The sequence below is a fragment of the Anarhichas minor genome, unplaced genomic scaffold (genome assembly GCF_050575085.1).
Source record: "Anarhichas minor isolate MPS153535 unplaced genomic scaffold, ASM5057508v1 ptg000027l, whole genome shotgun sequence".
Lineage (NCBI taxonomy): Eukaryota > Metazoa > Chordata > Actinopteri > Perciformes > Anarhichadidae > Anarhichas > Anarhichas minor.
Window position 1 is genome coordinate 22,472,562 of NW_027466473.1, and position 17,624 is coordinate 22,490,185.

The window sequence follows — 17,624 nt, forward strand, 5'->3', positions numbered from 1 at the left end:
GCGCGCACACACACACACACACACACACACACACACACACACACACACAACAAAGCAGCAGCTGCAACACGACTATACTTCATCAGATTACTAACTGGTGAAAAGAAATTCCGTATTTGTGTTTCAGAGGGAAATAAAGACACAAATAGAGGCGATGGGATCAATATGCATCACGTAAAACATAAAACATCCCCGGTTCCTGCTGGTGTCTATTGCTACGAAATGATGATGTATTAATCCACCCAGTAGTATTTAGAGTAATTACAATTAGCTCCACCTTCACCATCTGTAACATTAAAGTGATGAACTCATTAATCCATCAATTACTGTAATCCGATAATATAATATACATATTCTGCATATTGAGTACTTTTGAGACAGAGAGAGAGATGTACTTTAATAATCCCTAATTGTAAATATATTGAAAGTATTAAGTATATTTTGATGCTGATACTTTTGTAGAGTTACTTGAGTGAAATTTACTTGTAACAGAGTATTTCTACACAGTGGTATTACTACTTTTACTCAAGTAAAACATTTGAATACTTCTTCAACTACTGCAGTTAAATTTGAGTCCACCATTGGACACCACGTGCGTTTGATGGCCCGTTGCTCTGCTGCAATCTGATTGGCTGTCTGCCACGTTCTGATGTCGTCATTTACACGATAATTGTTATTTGTCATGTAAAAAGACGGACAAACAACAAAACAAAGTACCAGTCGCAGTTATCACAGTAGTCGAAGCATCAGTAGTAAAAGTAGAAGTATTAGTAATAGTAGCAGTACTGTGGCAGAAGTAGCAGTAATAACAATAACAGTAGTAGTAGTAGTATTAGTAAACAAATACACTACAGTTAACATATTGTTGCGTTGCATAATCCACAGGAGTACAGTGCTCAGTACTCTGTGTGGTCTGATGTAAATACATGTGAATGTGTTTCTCCTCCTGCAGAAGAGGTTACCTCTCGTGAGGCCTTCTTCACGAAGCGCTCGTCGGTGACTCTGAAGGCCCCGCAGAGCGCCTCGATCGGGTCCTGGTTGAAGCATTCCTGTTGGACCAAGTTGACGTGGAGGTGGTTGGCAGCGTAAATGGCCGCGTCCACGCCGCCGTGGCCGTCAAACACAGCAAAGTAAGCCTGTTCCTCCTGATCCTGAGAGACGAATCCAGTCACACAACAGGGTTAAAGGTCAACTAACACTACAGGTTCAAAACAAAACAAAACTTGTCGCAGTAAACCAAAGATAATAGTTGTTGATTGTGCAACAGTGACTTTAATGCATTAATATCCTGACAACAGGAGTATGTATGACAGAATACACCCTTTCACACTCACCTCCAATGTTGTCTTTGTAAAAAATACAAGTACAACTACATCTGCAGGCAGGTGTACTGAGTCAGTGCACAACTTCAAATCACAGACTGTAGTAGATGGCTTTCTGTCTAATACTCTGAGTTTTTAAATTTAACAAAAACGTTTTTGAAGAACATAACAAACAAAATTACAAATAATTGACATGCTGGAATGTGACACACTGGTTTGGTGTAATTTGTACAATTTATCAGCAAAATAAATGATTTGTGGCAACAACTGAATATTAAATTCGGTAGAAGTGGATGATTTTACAATTAATTTTACTTTTATAACCACATATGTTTATTATTCACAGAGCTAAACTGAGCAAACCTTCACAACATTGTTTTAAACCTGTTTAGATTGACGAAGCAAACAGCAGTGTTGTTAACCGTGTGTTGTTATCCAGGTATCTAAAGTATCTGAAGTATCTGAAGTATCTGAAGTATCTGAAGTATCTACCTGAATGTTGAGGAGCGTGTTGAAGTCGGGGATGATGACGTGCTTGTCCTCCATCTTGCGCCTCATGTTCTTGATGGCGTGGATGGAGGTCTCGTAGTACGGCTGTGGACGGCGTCGGAAAGGCAGCTCCTTCAGCCAGAGGCAGCAAATCTCAAACAGCCGGTTGAACACCAGCCAGGCCAGCTTCACAGACTCCATCTCTAACACACACACACACACACACACACACACACACACACACACACACACACACACACACTTTTTAATGGACTTAATGAAGTGAATGACAGCACTAATAGTATCAGAAATGATAATAAAAAAATGATTACTACTAATAATAACAGCAGCAGTGGATATAGATGGCCTTATACAGATTAATAATATCACTTCCTGAACAGATTTCACAATCAGCTGTTGGATTTATTAATAGCTTAGCTTTTGAAATCACGCTGGAGTCACACATCTGCTGTCATAACATCCTGTGGTTGGTTTTACTAACCGGGCGAACAGATGAGGTGTGAAAGCACCCTAAACTAAGGCATCAGCATCAATTTAAGGCAAATTAAATACACGAGGCAGCATGCAGCAGGCGGACAGTCAGACGAGGCTGTTTTGAGAGATTTTAGCAGGTAAATTGTGTGTAAAATGTGTCAAGAATTAAATTTTTGAAAATAACACCCCACCCAGGGAGCTGTTTTACTTTTTCAGAAGCTGTCATTGAGAAGTTAGTGGAACAGAGGCAAGCCCAGAGGCGGCTCCGTGTCTCTGGGATAACAAAGTGTTCATGACCTACTAACGTTAGCTGCAGGTGTAACAGTCTCTGCCGTCTCTCTCACGCTGCTCTCACAAACATGGTGTCCGTGAGACAGAGACAGGCCGGCCTACGCCGTGTCCCACTTCCTCCCTTCACCCTTCTAAAAGTACATAGACGTCAAACAGCGCCTTAAATGTGAGACTTCACTTCAAGGCTTACCCAGAACACCTTGCAAAACAGCTGAAGGTAAAAAGCAGCAGTAGGGTGCAGTGAAGCCACATCACACAGGCGGTTACACAACACGAGACGTTGTTACTGTAAGAAAGCTCACACAGTGAGCAGCAGGACGCTCTAAGGCCCTCACAGTTCAAACTGAAACTCTGACGTACTTGTACTTAAGTTTACATTTACTACTTCTAATACAGAGGGAAATATCGTACTTTTTTACTTCACTATATTTGAAAAAAACAGTAGTACACAAAGTATCTATAACTGTCTCCATGTTACAGAACTTATATGTTTGTTAGTGATAACGGAATAATATAATATTCTATAAAAATAAAAACACCGACAAGAGCCTTTCTGCATAATGATTCATTGTACTTTTGATACTTAAAGTGCATTTTACTGATAATACTTTACTAACTAACATTTGTTGGCCTGTCGGTATGTTTTGGTTCGCCCTCTAGCGGTCAAATACCACTTAATGCAGCTTTTTGCGGGGGAGAACTGGGACAAAGCCCTGGTGGTTAGATGCCTGCTGTGTAAGTGTGTGTGGGAGACCTAATTTGACTGTGTGTGTGTGTGTGTGTGTGTGTGTGTGTGTGTGTGTGTGTGTGTGTGTGTGTGTGTGTGTGAGTGAGAGCAGTCTCGTGGACTCCCCCGGGGTCTCACGTGGTAACGGGTCAGCTCCATCTTCCACAGCCTTATTGAGGTGGTGGATGGAGAGGTCGGTCTGCAGGAGGCTGTCTGCTGTGGCTCTGGCCAGCGCTGCAGCCAGGGAGCACGGGCAGTTACTGTAGTGGGGAGGGGAGGGGGGGGGGGGGGGGCGACACAGTTTATGAATGGGTCAGGAAGAAAAATCATATTAGGATAATCCTCTCTGGAGATCAGCGATGTCTTCCATCATTAAGCCGGTTTATTGCACTGAATAACAATGTGGTTTTGCTATTCTTAGAGCCGACGACAGAACATTACAGTACAGACCGAGACATTGACATGGCAGATGTTATTACTGATATATTAAGCATATACAGTCTGGTGATGATAACAAATTGCGATACAGAAATGTCAAATATACAGTTGAGGTAGTCTTCATTAGATACAGTAGTTTGTCCACGAGAGCACGAACAAGTTTGTTGTTTTTTACCTGTAAAATGTCAAATACATGGAATAGCTCGATCACTTTTCTTTAAAAAACTAATTTATGCATCCATATCAGAAATCTTTATGTCAAGACAAGAGAGATGCACCGATACTGATATCAACCCAATACTGACTCAAATAGCTGGATTGGATAGTGAATCATGTATTATCTTAATAATAAATTTAAAAAATCTATAAATTTTATATCTATGAATCTATTTGTTACATTTTGTCCTAAACTACAAGTCATAGTGGTGCTAGATGAAAAGTCAGAAGATCACCAGATCAGACATTTTACTGAATAAGTGAAAACTCTGACCAGCTGATGGCACCCAATGAGAAATCAGAGGAATCCTAAAGTAAGTAGGCTTTATCCTCTGGGGACCATGAGCGTCTGGACGGAATTTCATGGCAATCCATCCCATAATTGTCTCGATATCTCAGTCTGGGAATAGTAGAGGACTGACCAAGCGAATAATGGACCGTTCAGTTCCTTGAGCCAAATGAAACAAATGTCGACAGATATATTAAACAACACGTGGAAAACAAAACAAACAAACTAAAATGTAAAAACAATTGGATTATCTGAAAAATTAATTGTCACAAAGCTGAAAGACGAATAAAAAGCTTATTCAAACAGAAGCAACATTTAAGATTGATATCCCATGAACCCCATCCCAGGTAAATTAAACACAGAATACATTTTATCCTTTTTCTTTTTTAAACTGAGTTAATTTAGGACTTCCTGTTAGACACAGATATCCTGTCAGCTGGAGTGAGCTGGTGCCAGTAGTTTGTACCTTGAAGAATAAAAATAAAAAAGACATAACAGCTCGGTTTGAGTGCAGCGGTGCATCAGCACATCTGAGAGCTGAGTGTGCTGCTCCTCTTAAGGTTAACGAGAGTGTTGAGGAGGAGGAGGAGGAAGAGGAGAGTCGTTTGAAGGACTGAAGGCTTTCTGTAGATAACTGGGTTTCCTTCCAGATGCTGACACTTTGCAAATAAACCCTGAACGGACATTGACAGCTTATAAATAAAGGGACAGGTGTTGTTTTTTAAATGTATTACCTACAGTAGATAGTACCAGCTGGGGAGCAAAGTAATGTACTGCTGTGGACGTATTTTAGACACCTAAAAACATCAACATCAGTGTACACTATATTTAGAATATTCTGCTTTACCTTGCTGTCAGTAGGCAAACAGCACCTGGCCAACGCTTCAGTGCTGCATGATGTACAATAACTATTAAAACATATTTATTCATGCCTGTCCTGGACAAATATGGTAATGTGTTGCCAGTCACACCCAAATACTTTCTTCTGAGTACATGCACAGAAGTACAAAAAAGTTCAGGCAGGTCTTATGTGGAGTTTTGGTGAAGTGGCTCGCTCATGAAACGGTCTAGTAACAGGTCTCAGGTCAGGTTAGCCGGTCACAATCAAGGTTCCAATCAGAAGAGAATATCCTGACCCTTTTCTCTGCATCCATTTGGGGAGGGGGGGGGGGGGTCTTAATTGGTTAATTGGGACAACAGGTGGGAGATAATTGGCCTGTTTTCAAACTCTGGAAACTCTTGAACATGAAGAAAGTAGCAACATGGTCAGTCGGCTAGCATTACGATGACGGCACAGCAACAAGACTCTTCTCTCTTTTCTGTGCATTTAAAACTAAACCGTCAACACATCACAACATCTGGTTAATTAGTGTTAACGATGTGAAAATGTGCTTTTTCTACGCTGTGACTAGAGTGTGTACATGAAGCATGAAGTTATACAATTTTACTCCAGCTAGCTTGCTAACTCCACCGTGCTTTAATGCTACAGAACATTAAAAGCATGCAGTGCCGGACTTTACTGGTTTTTAATTTACCGTTCGTGATAGCTGTAGCCCTTTCAGTTAGCTTATGCTAATCGCTAGCATGCTGACTGTTGTTATGAGTATGTTTAGGTAAGAGTGCTGTAAAGCGTCTGTTATAGTGAATAAATACAGTTTAAACTCTAACATACATAAAATTATTTATTAACAGACATCATCATCATAGAGCTCTGCAGCTAGTTTTACTAAAATCATTCAGTACATTTATCATTCTGTTAGAATAAAGTGCATCCAAAGATTTACCCACGGAACACTTCTATTTTTAAACTTTCATTTCGTATTATTATAGAACTAATAAATGTAGCCCTTGCTGGTTCGTAACAGTGCAGCAGCTCAATAACACGCTGGATGGTGTGATGTTGCACACTTTGAAATAGTCATTGTGGTGCATTTAATTAATCTGAATTGAGTACAACACAGGGACGTATTCCACGATTAAATGTTTGTGTGTTAAGTGTGAAAGGGCCTCTGTGACTCTTCTGTAAAATGACATTCAACATCTTTAATGAAGCGCTGCTCTTGCTAACCAACTAACAAAGAGAAGATTTTTCGATTTATGACTGTATAGACTAACTATACATCATTCCTCTGATCTTTGCATTGGATTCTGGTTCATTTTAGTATTTGATTATAAACTGTTGGCCGTGCGTCGTCATATCTGGGTCTGCCAGAGCTCTTAGCTCATCTGTTAAACATGCAAAGTTGGTGAAACAGGCAGTGGGTGGAGAAACAAAGCCTCCACAGTGTCTTTCTTGTATAAACGCTCTCTGTGCTTTCCCAAAGAAACGTCCAGAGTATAAAAAAAGAGGAAGTAAAACCAAAAAGAATTCCTAAACTTCCTGTTGAAACAAGAGCGTACACATTCTACGTGAAACTAGATCTACTCCTCTGAATAATACATCACTTAGCAACACAGGAAAATATAAGTTTTAATATGAACCCTTCAGAATAAAAGTCTCAGTTGAACCCATGTCGGATTTTACCAGATTTTGGGAATGCCGTTTCATAATTTAGCCCAACAGCATAAGCAGAACTGAACAAGCAGCTGCCAAAGTAAAGCATTTGATTACCTTGTTTTATGTTTGTTTTATTGCATTTGATGTGTTCTTTTGTGTAAATGCTAAAGGTCTCTGCACGGCGTTTCCCTTTAAATGAAGCTGCTGTATCTTGCTTTGCATTTAGTCTGCATCTCTCTGCTGTCGTCGGTACGTTGAAGTGTTGGAGGAAGTTCAAATGTAAATATGAGACACAACAGGGAATATTCCTCTCTCCATAGCAACCGCAGAAACTACAAATAACTCCACCGTCTTGTGTACAGAAATAGTTAAATTACTCATTTCAGCCTCGGGATGTATTTGTTTTCCTTATGCGTGAACATTTCAACAATAAAGAGTCAGAGATGGACAGTAAGATCCAATTCACCTCACGATTTAGGACTCGTACCGACATTCAGGGGTTTAAAAGGTGGAAAATCTCCAGTTTTAAACAGCCATGGTCCAAATGACTCATGGCTGTCCTTAGATTTACTGCAGACACTGTTGGCATCAGAAATAAGGTTATCTCGTCTTGTAATTCCTCTCCTCACTTGAGAAACTTCTTTTTTTTTTGTCGGGTCCTTTTATTTTTGTTCTCAAACTGGGTCGTGGGCTAGATAGAGACATCAGGAACAGAGTGGTTCATAATGCCCCATAATGCAGTAACCATCGAAGCCTCCCTGAAGATGTGGCAGCTCTATGTGTGAAATATGTTTTTATTCTTAAAGAGGTGGAGCATGAAATTAATCATCACTTTAACAGACATATCTGTCTTAAAACAGCGTATTAGGGCCTTTGTTAGTATAAAATATAAATAAATAAGCATGCCGGGGGTAAGATTCCAAGAAAAAACTGAAAATTTCCAAGATCAAAGTCGTACATTTATGCGAAAAACTCAGATTTACGAGATTAAAAGTCCTAAATTGATAAGGAAATATGTGGATAATCTAACTCAAATTTGCGAGATTATAGAGTTGAGAATTTATGAGAAAAAAATACAGAAAAATGGTGGAGTTCCAAACCATGCTAACACCAGCTGTCTGAATTAAGTTGCTCCTTAAGTAGTGTCATTACGGTAAAGAAGGATCTGACATTTCAGAAAATATCCACGTTTTTTCTTATAAATTTACGACTTTAATGTCAGAAACTCAGAGTTTTTTCTCTGAATATTGCCTCCTCCCCCGATAGTTTATTTTCTTCTTGTTTTTTCAAACAATGGCCAAAATACGTCACGTAAAAAAACCTACCGTGACGCGGAGAACACTGGGTTAAAGATGGATGCAGTGTGGGTGGATGCTGGGTTAACTTTACTAGATTATGGTTATTGTGATCCAGCGTTAGACACAAAGAGCTCAAGCTTCACCTTAAAACTGTCACAGTTGTAGAACTTTTTGTTCTGCAGTATTCTCTATGAACAGAGTGTTGAACTATATTTAAGGTACTTGTATGAAGGAGTTTATTTTAGATGCACAGGAAAGACTCGTCTTTGTCTTGTTACATTATGCTAAATACTATAAAAACTCTGTCTCTCTCTCTCTCTGTCTCTCTCTGTCCTCTCTCTTTCTGTCTCTCTCTCTGTCCTCTCTCCTTATCTCTATCTCTCTCTGTTCTCTCTCTTTCTGTCTCTGTCTCTCCTTCTGTCTCTGTCCTCTCTCTGTCCTCCCTCTCCCTCTCTCTCTGTCCTCCCTCTCCCCCTCCCTCCACCACTGGCTGCCCTGTGGGGGTGGATGCTGAGCTCGGAGCCTCTGATTGGCTGCAGGTCACACAGGAGAACGCGCGGCGCACCAATGGCGGTTCCCTGTGGCTCGTGCATCACAGTGAGGTCATGTGGAGCGGAGGAGGATTAAAAGGAGAGCTTAATCTCAGTTCACACCATCGCACTGCAACAACACCTCCGACGAGAGGAACGACACAGCGCTGGTTCCACTGGTTCCACTGGTTCCACTGGTCGTCTATCAGACATTGGTATTGATGGAAGGAGACGCTTTTTACCCCCAAACTCCATTTTACAATGTGTTGGTTCTGTCCATCTCTCAATGACTTCACTAACTTACATCAGCTCTGGTGAGATGCTACACTGCATTTCATCGTCTCATTATTCGTACTTGTGACAATAAAGTTGAATCTAATCAAAAACAATTCTCAGGGATTCCCACGGTGACGTCTTCAAATGTCTTGTTTTGTTGACAAAAAACTGTCCAAAACCAAAAGATATTCAGTCGACGGTTACTACGTTTACATGCACACTAATATTCCATTATTATGAATATTATTCTAAAACAATATTCCATATTCGATAGGGGTCGTGTAAACAGCGTTTTCCTTTTTGGATAATCCGAATTAGAAATGTAGCATTTTCAGATTGTGGGATATGCTGATATTGTTTAGGTTTTAAGAGCATTTCTTAGACATGTTTACAGCACATTATGAATATGCATCTTAATTGGGGTTTTGTATGGCGGTTTTCGACACACTGCCTCTTTCCTTGTAACCAAAGGAAAGCCAAACGTTTGCAGAGATTCATGTTTTCACGTAAAAAGCCCACAAAACTGGTCGGAAGGAAAGAACCACCTACATTTAGACATTATGACAGACATGTAAGTACATCATTGTAAGTAAGTACATCATTGGCACGTTTAATGTTCCTCTTGAGAATGCGCGGTTGCACGTAAATGCAAATGTAAATGTTATTTTCATTAGCCATGTAAATGGCTTTGAGAGCTCAAATGGGGTCAATCTCAAAGGCTTTTACTTTGAATAAATGTCCCTTTATGTCCCTTCTACCCGACGGCTGTGCCTTCGTCCTGTGTGTGGGTGTGAATGGGTAATTGGTTTGATGGGCAGGTGGCATCTTGCACCCTGCCATCAGTGTGTGAATGGGTGAATGACATGTAGTGTTAAAGCGCTTTGAGTGGTCGGAAGACTAGAAAGGCACCGTTACAAATACCACAACACCGTGGCGATTAATCCTGTGGCCCACTCATGAAAGTATGGAAATATATAATTAGCTGTCTTACAAACTGGGTTTCTCTCTGTGGCAACGTTCCCTGATAAAAAAAAAAAAGAAATTTGCATTCCAGTTTTTCTCCATTGGATACACAAACAATTAATTATGGACTCAACTCTGAAAAACAGCACGTTAGTTTGGAGTTTCAGGCGCAGCCCGAGACTAAACTCTGAGCACGATTCCTTCGTTTTTAATATTCTAAATCCACCAGGACTTCCATCTTGAGGATTGCCTCTTTAAAAAGGCAAAACAGCAATATTGTCTTTTTCAGAACAAGGGCACAAAAAAAACCTGAATATTTTGTACATATGAACATTGATATAAAACAGAGAAAAGCATTGAAGACGCCAGAGAAAATTGGGTATGTATGATTTTTTTTTTTTTTAATGACATTGATGATCCCCTTCCTCCTCATCCTCCTCATCCTCCTCTTCCTCCCTCTGTCTCCACCACAGCCGGGTGCTTTTGTTCTCCCGTGTGGAGCGTTCAGCTGCAACAATCGTGCAGCGAAGCTCCGACAGGCTGCTCTCTGGGTGTACGTGTTAGCAGATGACTCATGCACGCAGCCATGTTGGGGTTTTTTTTGCTTTTCTACGAGCTTCTTCTTTCGTACAGAATCAGCCCCGGCGTGGAGCAACAAGGTTGTTTCCATAGCAACACAGAAGCCAGCGACTGACAGTTAATGGCGTCGGTCGTCCTGTCGCCAAACCCGCAGAACGAGCGTCTGCATCCTCAATGTTGAGCCTTTGATTCTGGGCTCAAGTGGAGGTGAGGATCCACGCGAGACATTCCTCGTTCCTTTTTCCAAGGAAAGGGGGGGAAAATCCTAAATCCTCCGTCTATATCGCATTATTTATTAATTTATTTTTAAAGATTGAATTCCAGTGTGTTTCGAACAACTGCTGTTACGTGAGCACAGCATTCTCAAGAGGCCATAACAGGATTACATAACACGAAGAGCGGCGGTAAATCAGAGCATTTTACTGCTGCATCGCCCCTAAGATGGCTTTCAAGTGACTTTGATGAATTAATTTGTCTCCTCGGTCCACTCACACACACACACACACACACACACACACACACACACACACACACACACACACACACACACACACCATGTGGTGCTTTAGTCTGTTGCTTGGCTTTCTGGTATCTACTGGTTAGCTGTAGGAATTCACTGATGCTTCATCTAAACTAAAATATATCTCATTTTAACTCAAACAAGAGTCAAATCTTTTTGTTCTCCGAGAGTAATATTCCTGCTGCATTAATGTGTACGTAGCATGTTTCTTTAATTAGTTTGATCTACATTAATCACATGTTTCACATCATGACATCATCCATAATGAGAATAATCTTTAGTTTAAAATGAGCTCCAGCTACAACAGTAAAACCCTGCTTTTATAATAATCTAATGATATAATATATAATAGTATAACAGTCACAAACATTTTGATACTTTTAATACTCAAAACTACGTTTTCCTGATAGTACTGACGTACTTTTACTGAACATTTTCAATGCAGTATTTTTCACACCGTAGTACTTTTACTCAAATAAATGTTGTGAATACTTCCTCCACCACTGTGTCTCAAAACAAGCTCGTCTTCATCGTTGTTGGACCAGCAGATGTCAACAAAAAAGTGTGTTCTGCCCTCTCAGTAGTTACAACCTCAGTACACCTTTTGGATGTTTATTCTTATTTATTTTTTTCAGAGCTCTGCTGATGTAACACTGTGCACAAATAAATGATGGAGCGACTGTGACTGCAGACGTCACAGAGTGCTGCTGCATGCACTTGCGATGCCGCGTTCCACTTAACGATGAAGTGCACAATGTTGGCTGCAGAGAGGCGTGTCTAATCTGTTATAAAAACCTGCAGTACATGTGAGTGTTGTGTGGGCCGTGGATCTACTGTTTCAACAAGACTTCACAGCAGCTGGAGAGGCGACGCTCTGCAGAATGAGGCGTTAAAGCTGTGCATGTGTCATGGTTCTTCTTTGAACTTGTGTGTCTGTTGTAGTGTAGTTTCCAGATAAAAAAGCCTCCAGCCTCCACACAGAAGCTGCATGTGATTCCCTGTGAGGTTTGTGAGCAGGCCCGGCGCTGCTCTGCACAAAGCCTTAAGGCGGTGTTATGTAATCCACCAGCTGGATCATTGGTGGATTGGTGAGAGCCCCATCATGCCCTGACCTGAACCGTACCTCCGGAAGCTCCTTTTAAAGTGAACCAATTCCACACGATTAATGAAACGTTAGTGTTGCCATCGACGCCACGTTCACTTAACACAAAAAACAGTCACATCTACAGCTGTAAATGTATACAAATCCTGTTTTTTCTCACCCTGCATGTTTACTTTTTTCATATTATGTCCCTGTGCTTCAAAGGAATAGTTTTGGGATATACGCTGATATTTTTGATGATAACTCTGTCTATGTTTCTGGCGCGATTAGCTTAGCATAAACACAGGAAGCAGAGGGAAACAGCTAGCCTGGCTATCTTTCAAACAACCAGAGACGTCAACGTTCATTTAATTGTCACCTAACTTTCGTACTTAAGTAACGTCACTTTCATAATTGTTTTAAACCAAACCACGATCTACCTAAGTTGTTTCCTGTGAGGATGGAAGTTTATTTTGAAAAGACTGTATGCTGGACTTTTGTAGGAAAAATAAGTAATTTTTACGTAAGATATCAGACGAACCCTCTAAAAGTCAGCAATTCTATGAACCAGCTAGTTGCTAATTGTGATTGTCTGCCCTTTGGTGCGGGGCAGGTTGTGCACAGTGGATTTTAGAGTTGTTTTTCTTTTCTTTTAACTAAATCAGTAAAGTTCTTTCTGCCTCCTGAAGTGTTTTTTAACTTTTTTCCTATTTTCCATTTCAACAATATCCTCAACGTTACTTGAGACAGAAACACAGGACTCTCTATCTTACAACATAGTTGTCCTTTAGGTTTATGTTATGACCATCAGTTTCAATAAATTCAGCTTTATTTAAAAAATCATTTTTGGTCTTTTCTTGGGTTTAATTGACATACAAAAGTAAAGAATATCATCCTCCTTGACCTGCACACCTCTATTTTTCCTCCTCTCTGCTGCAGCCATGTTGGTGAAAAACATCTCCTCTGTAATTGACTCATTTATCATTTATCACACCTTGATACGTCCAGCTCACCGCTGCCAAAAGAGTTCCTTCAAGGCTGTCAAAAGGGAAATGTTTGAGTGCAAAAAGAAATGTCACTTCAAGGCTCAACGTGCTGCCGTGATCCCGACCATCTGTTCTAAACGGAGTATGAAGTTGCTCGGAGGATGAAGATGACGGTCGATTGTGAACTGCTCGCTGCACACTGACAGCAAACAGCTGTTAAGAAACGTCTCCTGAATAAGTGTAACCTCGACCCCGTAATGCTTAACAAACTCAATTTAAAATCCTTACTTTGTAATTAAAATCATTGAAAGCAGCTCATTTCTTATGTAACCTTTCAGTGTTTTAGAGTCTGGCTTTGATGCTCAGCACTGAACCAGAACCAGCTTTATTCACATAAAAGACTAAAGATTGTATACATGTAACTATATTATTAAAACATGTCTAGAAACTTAGTCAACGGTGTTAATTCTGCCACTAGTTTTAGTCGTCGTCACGTTTTAGTTATTTGATTATTGTTAGTTCTCATCTGTGACATTTTAATCACATTTTCAACGTGCATTTTAAATTTGCGAAGCTTTTCTGTGTCATCTTTCATCTTTAAAAACCTCTCATCCTGCATGTGTGCTGACTAGAATACACAAATGCATTGATTTAAGGACCGTTATTTTAAAACATCACAGTATCAAAAATAATGTCAGTTATTAGAACTCCTAACTCACAATCATTATTGTAGGTTAACGATTAAGTGGTGTAATAATAACATCCCTAGTTGAGACTCAACTTGACAAGTTAGTTTAGAGATTTTTGGGTTTTATTTTAGTGAGGTTGCCAAATTATGACACGACAAGATTGATCCAATAAAACAGGGTCATCGTGGTTTTTATCACTGAGACAAAACAAACGCTAAATTCTTCCCAAAGGTCCCTTTAGAGTCAGTTACTGTCCAAAGATACTTGTACCTTTCTACACATTCATCAGCCTGCTTCCTTTCCCACTAAACACAAAGCACTAACACCCACGAACATCTGGCTTTTGTCTTCAGTGAGAACGTTACAGTCAAAATATCTCTGCAGCAGTGACGGGTATTTATCGGCTCCAGCTCCCATCGGCAAAAAACCTTTTCCAGTCCAACGCTCTGTGACGCATGTTGAAGTGTGTTGATAAATATTTAATTTGGACATTATATTATAATTTATTCACGTGCAAAACAATAAACATGCCAGACTCCAGGCATTTTTATCATCAGAACCATCTTTGTTAATCTTTCCACTACTCGGATATTTTAAAAAAAGAAGTAACCACCTTAACATTTCCACTCTTTACTATAAAGCGTTATTTATTTAAAATACACGTTTACAAAGTGCTTCCTGTTAGAAAATATGTAAAATGATTAAGTAAAAATAGGTAACAATATAAAACACAGAACAATGAAAGACGGACATAACCGGAACGAACAAAAATAAAAAGCTTATAAAGATGTTTTTTAAGAGTCCGAAGACTCTGCAAATCTTTGGACCTTGTGCTTCTGCTTTAAGCTCAACTTGCCCTTCTCTCCACCCACAGATTCAGTTTTTCAAGGGCAGACAGGTAGGGATCCTGGACTAGAACTACTTTGCATGCAGCTCCACAAACATGTGACTCATCATTTGAATTATGGGCACCTTGTGTGAACAAAAGACTCCGGAGCAGCAGCAGAGAGGAAAAAGCTCCAATAAAAAAAGAGTCGATCCATAACGCTGGAGGAGGGAAAGGAGGACACTGCACACTTTTCAAGGTCGTTGCACTTCCAAAAATGGGGCCTCTCCAGAGTTGAAATTAATTAAGGCGCCTGTTTTTAGAGACGTCAACGTGAGGCACTGCTGAAAGACCGGTGATCCTCCGTTCACTACAGTCCAATGTTATAAAGCATGAATATAAACAGACTGCAAAACTGGACTGTAAGTAAAAGTCCCCGTTTAACTCCAGTTTTTATAAAAGAACAGTCAATATAATTACAATAACTTGTTTAACATTATTGGTACTGAGCCATGAACACCTTCTGCTCCCCCTCCTTTAAATAATACCAAAATGTATCCAGAGATTCTTTCCATTCTACGGTTTGAATAAAATACCTCTCATTGTAATATGTTCTGAACAAAGAGCTGACTTATATATACGAACATTTGTCCTCACAAGGAAAGACAACTTTATGTTTTATAGCTCAGCTTGTAGCACACGACCAGAGGGCTCTAGTTTCCTGTTTCCTGTTTGGAGTTTGCATGTTCTCCATGTATTTGCATGCTTTGCTCCCGGGTGCTCGGCCTTCCTCTTTAAAAGTTCTGGTGAACAGGAGACTCATGACTGTGAGTCTGTCTCTGGCCTCGCCACAGTGCATGCTGGGACAGTTTTAACTCCCCAGTTGGAGGAGGATATAGAGACAGAGGGCAATGCGTCATACTGTGGAGAACACGTCCACCTGAGGGGAGAACAATCTGGCCCTAACCTCCTGTTCTGCAGAGTGAAGCCGATGCTGAAGTCTCCTAAAGCTGCATTCTCTCTACTGACCATCAGGGGGCGACTCCTCTGGTTGTATAGAAGTCTATGAGAAAATGACTCTACTTCTCTCTTGATTTATTACCTCAGTAAACATTGTAAACATGAGTTTATGGTCTCAATCTCTAGTTTCAAGTCTTCTTCAATACAGCATGATGTTCATTTAGTACATTATGGTCCATTTAGAGTCAAATAGTTCATAAATGATCAATTGTTTCTACTGTCGGCATATTTCCATTACGTGGTAATGCTTGTCTTTTTATTTGGATAGCATGAAACTCGGCCAATAGACGCTGACGTGAATGAACAAATACAACTTGCCAGAATTAAAACAAATTTCTTCAAACCTCTCTTTATTTTTAGAAAGCCAAGCCAACTTGTTTTGTTTACGGTTCACAACCTCTTCTCCTTTAACTTCATTTACTGGCGGTTTACGGGCGGTTTACGGTCATGCGTAGCCTACAGCGCCAACTTCTGACCAAACTACGCTGTAGCAGAGTTTATTCGCTCCAAACCAGTTGAGAGAAACAATCCTAATTTGCATTCATTTTTTGTGCAACATTTTAAAAGTTTGTAAGATATGAGAGGTTCTCATCATGGCTAAGGAGAGCCGGAGGTTCTCAGCTAACGATGCTAACGGAGCTAACAACAGCCAAAGTTTTAACACTAAAGGGTTTACACAGCAACTAGTTGTTTGACGCTGAATTAATGCTTTGAATGTTAAATACAGCTCCTTTTTTATGATTAGAGATCGAATGGAAACACAGCTACTGTTTATCCTAGCTGTTTCCTGGCTGTCAGAGGATGTGAATGAAATACTGCAGGCTCAACAGTTGCCAGTGGTGATGGAGGGCAGTCGCTGAGGCTTCTGTGGTAATCCCAGCGAGACACTCTGATTAAGGGATTACTCCCGCAACTAATTTCAAAGGCTTGGATAGCGCAGACCAGAGCCAGGAGGCAAGAGAGGAGAGGAAGTTTTTTTAAGGATGACTGGACTGAGAAACATTCTTCCAAGGACGAGGATAGATGGAGTTTAAAAAAAACAAAAAACATGTTGAAGATGAAGCACCTTAGCAATGCTTCCAGCACTGACTGCTTTGTGTGCATTTCCATTGACGGGATGCCTCAAATCCACAAAAAAAACACCTTATTTTAACACCTTATTTTAAGAGGAGGCCGACTTCGCCTCAAGCAGCCTCAGTTTTCAGAGTTGCTCTAGAAAACCATACAGTTGCTCCCCAGAAAGCCTCAGAGGACGTATATCTCCAGAGGGATCAACTCTCCTGGCTTCATATTGCTCTGATTAAACAGTGGACAGACAGATGGTAGCGTGAAAAAAAAACTAGGACTTTCAAAAAATGCCACGCAAACGCACTCTCTGTGTCGAAACGCATATGTCGACGTTAATTTAAAGCTTCGTCTGCTCACTGTAATGTCTTGTGTGTGGAGGAGAGAGGCAGCTTTTACAAGAGCGGTGCCTCATGTTTATTTAGTTTTTTTTAAATGTGCATTGAGTGTGACGAGAGCTGTATCCGTTGTCTTTTGAAACTAGTTCAGCTCAAAAAAGGAGGTCACTTCATTCTGAGACGGTCCATGTGGGACTTCAGCGGATGAGCTGATTTGTCTGTCGCGAAGTGACAAAAACCGTCTAACGTTTGCTCGTTTTGAGCTCGGCTGTGTTGTGGATCATCGCTGTGGTTCGTACACACACACACAGTGCATCCCTCTGTGACATTGCTACCGAAGCGTCTGCTGGGTCTGGTCTGGGTCGTGACCTTTTGATGTTCTAAATAAAGCAGGAAAAGTGGAACATATTGTCAGATAAACTTGAGAGCGTGCACCATGAATACAGCTTCATCCTGCTGGTTGAAGGCTAATAGACCTCTTTTTATTAATGAACCACTACGTTCCACAACGTCGGAGACCTTTGTTGCATGTAGTTCCCTCTGTCTCTCATTTCCTGTCATGTTTCCACCGTCGACTCTAATAAAGGCATGAAATGTCCCAAAAGAATGACTTAAGCTTCAGGGAAACACCATCACACCCTCAGATTCCGGAAAAGGTCAGACCTCTCTCCACTTCCGACCTGCCAACA

General features: G+C 40.5%; 1 protein-coding gene across 2 annotated transcripts in view; it reads right to left on the bottom strand.

The window, feature by feature from the left end:
* ppm1e (protein phosphatase, Mg2+/Mn2+ dependent, 1E) overlaps positions 1-17,624 on the bottom strand; it is a 37,565-nt gene that overhangs the window by 8,648 nt on the left and 11,293 nt on the right. For both annotated transcript variants that reach the window (XM_076101245.1, XM_076101244.1), the window contains exons 3-5: positions 3,463-3,584; positions 1,815-2,014; positions 963-1,151 (exon numbers count right to left, since the gene is read on the bottom strand). In XM_076101245.1, the coding sequence (XP_075957360.1) occupies positions 963-1,151; positions 1,815-2,014; positions 3,463-3,584 (511 nt within the window). The remainder of the gene's footprint in view (positions 1-962; positions 1,152-1,814; positions 2,015-3,462; positions 3,585-17,624) is intronic.